Raw genomic sequence first — 11,213 nt, forward strand, 5'->3', positions numbered from 1 at the left:
TGCACCTGCTTCTCCTTCTACCCAAGACACTTTGCTTGCTGCTTCACATGCAGTGGCTGCTTCAGGGGCGCATCTCCTATGCACACATACTGAAGTTGGTCAGCCTTTGAGTCAATCCCCTTGGGGTCAACTTGCAGAGATTTTGCTGGTGGATTCATTTATAGGATGTATTTGGGGGTGAGGGGCTGCTCACAAGAGCAAGCAAAGTCTGTCTCACTTCCTAAAATGCAAATCCCAGATAGACAGGGGTCATATCTGTTTTACATACCACTGTTTCCCTGTTGGAATAGTATTCTGGACATGGTGGATTAAAATACATCAAGATTTTAGCTTCATCTGTCTCTTCTTTTCTTGATGGGACATTGGAAAATGTATAATTACCAAGATGGCTATAATGTTTCTATTAGAGGGTACTGGCTTGGTTAGCGTGGATGCTATCATGCCAGATTATGACACTGGGGACACAGCTTCAAATGATAATGAAATTTTTAATGTGATGAACGTTGCAGAGGGGCACAAAGTATGGCAGGGTACAGAGAGGACGGGAAGGTTGGGCTAGGTGAAACATACTGGAAATGTCAAATTAATGAGGCTGGAGTCATGAGTCATCGCTGCTTGTCCAGATGCCGCCCAAGCAGCTTAGGTCAAGTACCCACACAAATGCAGATTTGAAGGCCATCACCAGTGGAACAGAGGATGTCTCAACATGGTCGGCCAGGCCTCTGTGAATGGTATGCCACCTAGAGAGTTCTGTCTACTCACAACTCAACACTCCCCATCCCCACCCTCTCTCCCATGCCCAAGAACTGGCATTGCTGGAAGAAACAAGGGTTTGTTATAGTATTGTTTCACTAGTGTCTAAGTGACCTGAGAGACAGCAACGTGGCAATGCACGAGTCCATCTTCCATGGGCCACATGCTAAGTCACATAAGGTATGGAGATACACCATAGCCACCCCCACACCATTTCCCGTCTCAGCTAACCCTTCAGGTCTGTGCACTAATGTTCACTTCCTCTAGGAGATTATCCGCTCCCATGGAGCAAGGAAATCCACTTCTCACAGAGGTTAATAAACTTACAGATCTCATTACTCAGAGAGGTCATGCTGGTGAGAATTTTAATGCACTTTTTTTAACAAGAGAAAATCTGGAAGAATATTAAGGAGACAATGCTACTGTGTGGTACAAGGGCAGAGAGGTGAGCTATAGGATGGAGCCCCTTACTCATATGGGGTCCCCTACCTATGGATGGCAAGACTCTCAGAATCTGCTCAGAGTGACCACTGTCACTGACCACAGAATCTAGGGCTGCCTGCCTCTGCTCCTCACTGTAGCCACCTTTAAAAAAATCTTCTGGATTCTTCAAGAGACATCTGAAGGCTGGTGATAACTCTGTATTTGCTTCAGCTAACTCCCTGCCAAATCTACAACAGCAGCTGATCAGCTCATTCCCTTTCTTCTTGTTCTAACCCCTAGCTCCTAGATAATCCTTGGTTCAAACTGAAAGGGAACAGCCTTCAGATCCCTCCCTCTCTCCCTCCCATCTCATCCCACTGAGCTACCCCCTAGCCTCAAACGCACTATTTCACCTGTTAAATGGCTCAGATGGTCAGGGAGCGGTTAGTCCTGATGCCAGAGTGATGCCTGACCTGGACAGTGTGTTGGTTAAGAGAGAAGATGGCTGTGGAAGATAAGGGTGGAAGGCGGACATACGTGATCCTTGGACTTCAGTCTGCAGCAGTGAGGGAATAGCTTCCATTTTGTAGGAAAGAATAAATATCTTAGGGAAGTTATTTTAGAGCCAGTGTTGGAGGGTGGCATGGAGAGTTAAGGGATTAGGAAGAAAGGCCTTACACAGTGGTTCTCACCCTTCCTACTGCTTCGACCCTTTCATACAGTTCCTCATGTTGTGGTGACCACACCCCCAACCATATGCTACTTCGTAACTATAATTTTGTTATTGCTATGAGTTGTAATGTAAATATCTGTTTTCCCATGGTCTGAGGTCACTCCTATGAAACGTTGAGAACCACTGCCTTAATAAAAGAGCCACAGTCCAGGGAAGAAACGAAGGAAGCAGAAAGAGAAGAGGGCAGAGGTGGTGTAGACGAGCTCATGTGAGTCTGAGAATGGAGCCAAGGCCCCCTCCAGGAGACAAACATGCACGTGGGAATCTCCCTGGGGCTGGAGGGGTCTTCCTTATGTGCTTAGCTTGGACACATGGAAGCTCAGTGGATGAGACAGTGGTGGGGTTTGCGTTCATTTCGTTCTTGAGGGCATCCCCACTGTCACAGTTGAATCTGAGAGATTCAGTAACCTGTCCCTGCTCTTAACCAGGAAGGGGCTGGGGATTGGCCCACTCTAGCTCCACTGACATCCCAGCAGGACACACTTGCCAGCTGGTGAGACAGTCCACCCGGAGGAGGCAAAGACCACTTCTTCACACCAAATGAGCTAAAATATGACTTGATGGCACCTTCGTCAACAGCTTCTTATCCTGCCCCTTGGAACATCCTGGAACAGGCTGCGTCCCTTTTCCCCCAAGGACCTTCTCAGTTACTCTTCTCTCCCAGGACAACAGAAGCCAAAGCAACTCTCTTTTCTCCACTTATCTGAACAACTCCAATTAAACACTCTCCCAATTAAAGATCCCAGAAGGGCTCCAAAGCGCAGGCATCGGGGTCTGCAGTGTTCCTCACTAATTAGGTCCCCATGGACTGCCCTACCCCATGACCCAGACAGGATACCTCAGAGCTACCAAGGGGCTGGGCTAGGCTCAGCTACTCTCTCGTGGGATCCAGACCCATGCTTCCAGGAAGGGCAAACAGCAGAGCCTGCCTGAGCCTGACTCCCAGCAGAGTGGGAAGCAAGCTCAACAGCCTTCCTGCAGCCAGGAGGCACCCATGTAGGTACCAAAGGGTTTCTTCAGGCAGAGAGTCCATGTTCTCTAATTTCTCTGAGGAATAATAAGAAGACTATCATGTTTGTGAATAAAAACGTTGTTGAAGAAAAAATCTCTTTAGTCTTTGACAAAAATGTCTAAATGTGTTCCCCACAAGAGTATTTTTATTCTAACAAGCTAATTTGAAATATAATTTAAATAATTTCTACCAGAATGATACCATATGACTAACAGCACCTTGGTGGCAGAAGATCTGGAGACTTCGTTGTGCTTTCAAAGAGGCTTCCATCCTGCCTCGTCCCACACAGAACGCACCGCTCTCGGAGACGTGTGCGTAATGCCAACTCTCACCTCCAAACTTATAAATATGCCTGGGAGCGCTTGCACCCAATACCTAGAAGATGCAGGAACACAGTAGAGCAGCGCTTGTGAGGCCGGGGAGTCAACAGCAGCACATGGAGCTTCCTGCTCCAGCTCCTCATCACACATCTCTCTGCTCAATTCATTAAGCAAAACTCTGAAGCCCTATGAGGTCAGGGATCATACCCCAGGGACTCTGGTGCTCTAAGAACCCTTTTCTCTATTGTAAACACACTGTGTGATGCTCTTTGCTTCACATTTGACAGAGTGGAAGGAAGTTCTTTTCTGGTCAAATGATAAGTTTCTGTGCCCACCCAACTAGCCAACGGGAAAGCCATCCTCTGGAAGTTTTCAATGGTCTGAGGAAACATTGTTGAGTTCACCTGTGTATTCTTGTGTACGTATGTGTGTTCTGTGATACTAGAGATGGTACCCAGGCCTTGAGCATCCTAGGCAAGTATTCTATCACCGGGCTACACCCCAGCCCTGGTGCTTGTTTTTTTATGTTTAAAAAATTGTCTTATACCTAAAGCAAGGAATGTAATGCCCTTCTGCATGTACACCCTGTCAGTCCTCTCCTCAGGGGAATTTTCTTTGAAGAGAAGAAGGACAACAGTACTTTGAAGCACAAAGAGGATTTCTAAATGGGACACCGGTGCTTTTGCTCCCAAAGAACTATCCTGTCTTACGGCAGAATTATTTTGCCCTGTATTTCTAAATGAGGAAGAACACTGGGTCTCCGTCCACCACCCACCCTTAGCAACGACGATAGACGAGTCCTTAATGTTCTCACCACGGTTCACTAAGAAGCAGTGACTCACCCAAAATTACACAGGCTCCCCAAATTACCCAACTCTAATTGTGATCTTGGGCTCTTCTGCCATTCTTTTTTTTCCTGGTAATTCATTTAAAGCCAACCACTGCCTTAAGGAACTGTTGGAAAGATATTTTAAAAATACTCTGCCTTGCTCTTAGCAGGCTTACAAAAAAAAATGTATCAGATTTGGCAAAATGACAACTTAGAATTAGGTGTAGATTTAAATGATGTATTTTTATAATTACTGACAGGAGAAGATATCCACTCAAGACTTTTTTTTTTTTTGATTGTAAAAATTATGTTAGAAAACAGATATGTAGAATGATTTCATCTTGTTAAAAAATATATTTCCTTTTGTAGACATACATCTAGACACACAGTCATACACACAGCTAGAGTCTGCGAAGGCTGGTAACCAACTGCTGGGAAGGTTAGCCCGGAGACACCGGCTGTAAAGTCATTGTTCGCTTCCTTCTTCACTCTTACTCCTTGATACGAACATACAATATTTTTATAATTAGGACAAGCAGCAAAGCTATTTTCATTTTGTTGACAAACAAGAACAAAAAACAAATAGTAGATGAGAAAGGGTGGAGGCAATCCAAGGGCAAGGACCGGGCTGTAAAACTGTTAGCGGCTATGGAGGTGGCAAGTGGGAGAGTGCTGTTGCAAGGGCAATGAGGACCTGAGTTCAGATCCCAAGTAGTGACACGTCTGCAATGTGCATGGGGAGATGGGTGGACTTCAGGGGTCCACTGGCCAGCCAAACTAACTGCAATGGTGAGTTCAGGATTTAGTAAGACACTGTCTCAAACCATAAGAGACCAACCGACCGACAGACAGACAGACAGACAGACAGACAGACACACACACACACACACACACACACACACACACACACCAGAAGACTGAGCTAGGAAGAACACAATGAATGAGCTCGGGGGGCGGGGGGCGAGGGTGTCAAGAATGACCACACATTTGACTGAAGTATTACAGAAGAACATGGTAAAGTCCACCCCACTGAGTCCTAAGAAAGGCAAAACAACTGCTCTGCTCCAAGTCCTTCTTCAGAGGACTGTGTGCAAGCTACAGATGGGACCTCGACTCAGTCCTAATCACCCTCGAGGCTAAGAACGGCAAGAAGCTTCCAGCATGCATGATGGTATTTCCCAAAATAGAAGTGACCCAGACACTTGGTCCAGCCCCTGTTACCTGCTGACCTCTTCACCACTCTTCCTCTCGCCTTACTCTAGCCCTAGGCCTTCTTCACTGCTCACTAACATGCTGGGCATGCCCCTGTCTCAGAGCCTTTGCACTTGCTGTTGACTCTACTGAGAATACTCTTCTATCAGCTCCCTCTGGGGCTTGCTTTGCTTCCTTTGAGCCTGTAAGCCCCCTTCTCAGCAAGGCCTTCCAACTGACTATCTAGAATCTCTTCTGCCACAGCATCTTTGAGCCCATCCCCTTACCTTTGAGAGTGTCTAATAAGCTGAAGTTTATAAATAAAACAAAAACAATCCAAAGAATATTTACCCATACCTGTTTACGTATTTGGCTGATATCTATGCACTTGGCATCTAGTTCCTTCCAATCTCTGTCTTTTCCCAATACAGATACTGAAGGAGATTGCTATTTAAATGAACTAGAGTAATCCTGAATGCCAAGAGTCTTTTGGTACCGCTCCAGGGAGACAGCTTCCTTAGATTCCCCAAATGTATGGGCATCCCCGCATCACCTTTTATACCCTTCAGAGGATAACATTTTGTTTGTAAGCACAAAGCAAGCACCAGCATATGTGGCTTATCTCCCTTTTTAAATATGCAAAACTCCACAGAAGCAGAAATTAACTAGAGGCTCTGCTCATATTTGGGTCCCAAATAGCACTGGACAAATGTCTCACAGATGAAGGGTTCAAATTAACCTTATGAAGTTGAACAACAACAAAATAAAAAACAAACAAACACACACACACAAAGGGGGGGCCAGGAGAAAGTAAGCTTATTTTAAAATATTTTTCAATTTAATTTTTTGTGATGGGTGTTTTGTCTGCATGTGCATCTGTGCACCAGTGTGTGCCTGGTGCCCATGGAGGCTAGAAGAGGGTGATGGATCCAGGACTGATGAATGTGAGCTGCCATGTGGGCACGAGGAATTAAATCTGTATTCTCTGGAAGAGTGGCCAGGACTCTTAACCAGTGAGCTGACTTTCCAGCCCTTCTGGTTAACTCAGAACCAGAAGTGAAGCCCCATAACTTGTAAAAGAGCGCAGTGTGGTTCCGAGGTGGAAAGTACATCAGAAGAAAGTTAAGCAGTATAGATCACAGAAAAGCAGCCGTATCTGGTGACGGTGGCATTTGTCCACTGTGAGTAACCCGTGGCTGAACAAAGCAAGCAAGTGCGAAATGCAGGCAGCCAGTGGAACAGTAGATCTTATTTGTAAACACAGACAAAATCAGCTAAAGTCACAACAGCTGACAAGCTGCCTTTTCTGTTGGCCTTTTATAGATGGTAAGACGATGATTGATAGATCCGTTACTGGAGTGACAGCACCGGGCCTGAAAATTAACTCACATCACAATAAAAACCAAATGGCCCGCTTTAGCATTAAACCAAAACTGTATCCAAGTCATCCCTCTCTCTCTTGACTTTTGTGACTCCTCACTTAAGAAAATCATATAGGAGGACCGAAAAGGACTGAAAAGCATCAACCCTTTCCAGCTGGCATCCAAGTGAGGCTCCCACTGTGCAGACAGTAACCCAACCATAAAATATATGTATGGCAGGCCTGTGAGGCCACTGTGCCACATGTTGAGTACAATGGTGAAAAGGTGGGTCCCTTCTTCATGGAACGGTTAAGGATGATGAAGTATAAATGAGTCAACAAAGCCCAGGTAATGACAGCTGTGTTATGGCAAGAGACTGCAGGCTACGCAGGCGGGGCTGGATGAGAGTCCTGGGAACCAGTCCTCTGGGAGTGGTGGCTGGAAAGACTGATCCTAAGAAGGCAGAGGATGTCTGCAAAGCCAGGGTACAAGGACTTTGGGCATCCAAAGGCCCCAGGAATACGCATTAGCACATTCCCAGCATTGCAGAGAGTTCTATCAGACATCAGTGAACTAGAATGTGCTCCTGTACTGATGTTGAAAGGGAGAAAGAAAGTGGTCCTTAGGAAGGGTGGGAGGAGGTGGATGGAGGGGTCCTCCATATAGGAGGCCAGGAATCTTCAGAATGTAGTAGGTGGCCCTGCAGAGTGACTCGTAACACTGGAGATAAGGTAGAGGCTCAAGCCTTTGTCCGCTGAAGGGTGTTGAGACAGGAGAGTGACAAGATCTGATTTGCAATCTTAAAAGCCAGTCACTTGGCTCCTAGGGAAAGACTAGACTGGCAGTAACCCAGTGTGGAAGCTGGGGGTGGGTTGAAAAGTTTACCCTTCCAAAAGGAAGGCAGGACTACAGCCAGCACTGTGGTTACAGAGAGTCAGCATGCTCCAGACCTATTTGAGAAGTAGAACTCATAGGGCCAATGGCAGCCTGGATATGGGATGGGGGGACGAGGAGGAACCAGGGATGACTCTTGGTGAATTATCAGAAAGGCAGTGGGGCCACTGATGGGTGGGTCAACAGGGGGAAGGTGAACACCAGCAGCAACAGCAAGAGCTCAAGGGACAAGTGGATTAGCATAGGCCTTCACTCTTTCTAACTAGTACCCTCAGAGCTCCCAGGGACTAAAACTCCAACCAAAGAGTACACATGGGGGAACTCATGGCTCCAGCAGCATATGTATAGCAAAGGATGGCCAGGTCAGTCATCAATGGGTGAAAGGGTCTGAGTAGAGTCTGCATCAGGAGAGAGCTGTTGGGCATTCAGCAAACAGGCTGAAAGAGAATGGCAGCTACTATACCGGGACTTTGGCTCCTCTGTGGGTTCTTCTTTTTCCACTCTTCTCCATCCTTTTTCCACCTTTCCTAACACTAATTAGGAGAGAAAGAAGGGTAGAGGGAAAACGGGGTAGTGTTATCGTTAGACTACTTCCTGATGGTTAGGAACATCAAGTTCCTTGGGGGCAAGTTTGATCCTCACCATCTGAATATCTAATTTCTTCTTGTTGTTTCTTCTTTGCACATGACTACTTAACAATCTGCAACTAACCAACAACCCACCCTCCTGGGGTCCCTCTGAAAAATCCCCAGAATGGCAAATGTCACACAATCTCAGAGACTATCTATGGCTGGCAAAATCACACCCCTGCCAGAGCATGAGGCAAATCATAATCAGATGCTGCGAACCATCTGAAGCAGCCCCATATCCCATGCCTGGGATTCAAACGAAAACATTCTTATACTATCTCTCTGTTTTGTTCTGTTTTCTAAGAAACCAAAATTCTTACTACACGCTACATTCTTGCGGTAGGAAGATGGAGGGAGAGGTTCCTTTGGTCTGTGACAGCTACTTGGTCCAAGAAAGAAGAGATAGGAGTATGCACAGAAAGGGCGAGCAACATCTGAAAGGAGCCAGGTGAAAATAACTGCCTTGGGGAAACACTAGAGATAACTAGAGCAAACACTAGAGATAGCACATACTTAATGCAGAAGGCTTCACAGGAGGAAAAGGGTAGTAAAACACCTCAGGGGGAATATAGTCTCAATGGAGAAAGGAAACTCAGGCAGTTGGGATTTATTTCCTTAAACCCTTGTCTCGTCTGTCTATACTGTCTATAATGTAGAGCCTTGAGGAGGTCTGACAAAACTGTAGCCAGGTCTGCCACAGGCTGCTCTCATTGGCACTTCCCTCCCATGCTCATCCTATACAACTCTCAGAAAGGATGGCCATACTTCTATTCTTTATTAGAATGGCTCCCTCCATCCACCTCCTCCGTCTAAACTGTTTATCCAGCCTTTAGCTCCATCTTAATTTACAACCATGCTTGTACAGTCACATAAACTACAGAAGAAAATATATGGTAAAATGGCAGGGAGAGGTAAGAGCTACAAATCAGCCATTAGCTACAAGGAGTGAGTAATACCCACTTATTGAATGATGTTAAAATTACATGAAAGACATGTTCTGCGTTTAAACAAAATACCCAAGCTACTCCTCCCTGCTTTCACACAAACAAAAATTCTTTTCTGGTATTTTCTTTGAGCTTTTATGAGTAAACGTTTTCATTCTCACAGACCTATTTTAACCACAGAGTTTCAATATTTGTTTCTGATTTGCAAGTGGGCTCGCTGATTTTGTGTCACCCGAGAGGGAGGGGCAGAGGAAGAGTTAAAATTACCAGGTCCTAAAAAAAAAAAAAAATTACCAGGTCCTTTTACCTTCCATCTTGAGACCTACATTTACTAACTCCTTCCCAAAGGAGTTAGTTTAAGTATGAAACCTGAGCGTCTCAAAGATTCCTGCTGCTCAAAGATCAGTCCTTTCATATCTGCCGAAAGATGGCTGAAAATGTTACAAAAACCTGCCTTCTGGATGGGATGACTGATTATCACTGGCCTCCCAGTTGTCCAACATAAGTCTCTTGGATAGGCATCAATACTCCTAAGCAAACTTCGGTCCCCCATGTTCCTTCCTGTAGTCCACAGCCATCTGCTCTCCTTCCCCGAGCTGTACCTTGCTTGCCTCTGCTCCCTCCAAAACTCTACAGCTCCACAGAGAAAGTCACTTCAGAGGCTTGTCTGGAGCTAAGCACAGTAAAGCCACTGACCCATAGGGACTGGTCAGGCCACCAGGGCAATCGTGACTCTTCCCACGGCACCCATCCCCAAAGGGAAGCAAGTTCTCTAGACCTACACAGCAGAGGGCCCCGGGTCCCACGCAAGGCTGTTCGAAGAACACTAGGCTCAGCAGCAGAGGACAGAGATTTCAGACCTCTGGATCCCTTAACCATCCTCATGGCCAGTCAGGCAGTGGCCTAGCTTCTGCCCATGAGCAACCACACACTAGGTGTTCCCCCTTTTACAAATGTATAAGCTGTACAAGCTGGGTGACGTCTCCAAACGACTCCGGCCTCAGTTTCCTCTTGGGGAGAGCAAGCACAGAAACCATCCGCTGCATAGAGAGGAAACACCATGAGTGCGCGCTCACATCGGTGAGCAGATGTAGAGTTACTGTGTTATTAGCACAGTGGCTCCTGACTCACAGCGCCTACTGCTCAGAGAGACGCCGAAGAGAAATCAATCCTGCTTTTAAAATTACTTTATATACTCAGAAGCATTAGTCACTTCAACTGAGTGCTCCAACTTCCCTCCCAAGCATCTGGAGCCTCACCTAGGTTCCTAACAGATTGTCACCGTCCCCAGCCATCTCAACGCTGCCTACAAGTCCACTATTCCTATGCCGAAGGGTTATTATTGGGTGTGTTTCCTTTCCAGGAAAACTTCGATTTCCATGTCGCTGGCTGTAAATGCAGCCGTGAAGAACTGCTTTTCACACTCACAAACCCAGGCCCTGGAGTTGCTCGCGCTAGGGGCAAGGAGACCGCGGAATGGCCGAGGCGCGGAGACCAGCCCCGGTGCGGGTCCCCGCCAGGTGTCTCTGCGCCCGGCTAGCTGAGACGGGAAGGGCCGTGGGCTCCGGGCGCAAAGTCCGCGCCCAGGCCGGGGGGCCCGGAGCTCCCGCGGCAGCACGCGACCGGCGGCCCGTAGCCCCTCGCGGGCGCTCCTGGAGCTCACTCACCCCATCTCCGGCGCTGTTCCTGCGGCCGCTCCGACGGGGCCCCTGGCGTTCGCTCTCCGCCCGCTAGGCAGCTGCTCCCGGCGCGGCACATGCGGCGGCCCGAGTGCGCCCGGCTCAGCCCCGGCGCCGCTCCATTCCGCCGGCTGCGCGGCTGCTCTGCCGGTGTCGGGGCCGCCGCCAGGCGCGGGCGGGCGGGAGGGCGGGGGCTGGGCGGCCGGGGGCTGGGCGGCCGCGCTCGGGCGGAGCCGCCGGTCCCTCCCGCCCGCTCCTTACGTAACCTCGTGGCCCCCGGGCCGCCGCCGCCGCCCGCCTGGAGCTGGGGGCGCGGCCGCGTGTGCAGCGTCCCCCGCGCTGCCGCGCAGTCGCCGCTTCTTCCCGCAGCCCCCTCCTCTCCTGAGTCGACCCCGCACTCGCGCGCCCTGTCAGGCTTGGCACTGCGCCTCCGGCGGGATGTCCC

At 48.2% G+C, this 11,213-nt stretch overlaps 1 protein-coding gene across 2 annotated transcripts in view; it reads right to left on the reverse strand.

Annotated features, from left to right (window-relative positions):
- The window catches only part of Homer2 (homer scaffold protein 2), a 97,151-nt gene extending 86,193 nt beyond the window's left edge, over window positions 1–10,958 (reverse strand). For both annotated transcript variants that reach the window (XM_031387187.1, XM_031387186.1), the window contains exon 1: window positions 10,757–10,958. In XM_031387187.1, the coding sequence (XP_031243047.1) occupies window positions 10,757–10,761 (5 nt within the window). In that variant the 5' untranslated portion in view covers window positions 10,762–10,958. The remainder of the gene's footprint in view (window positions 1–10,756) is intronic.
- Window positions 10,959–11,213: the final 255 nt, after the last annotated feature.

The sequence above is a fragment of the Mastomys coucha genome, unplaced genomic scaffold (genome assembly GCF_008632895.1).
Source record: "Mastomys coucha isolate ucsf_1 unplaced genomic scaffold, UCSF_Mcou_1 pScaffold21, whole genome shotgun sequence".
NCBI classification, from domain to species: Eukaryota; Metazoa; Chordata; class Mammalia; order Rodentia; family Muridae; genus Mastomys; species Mastomys coucha.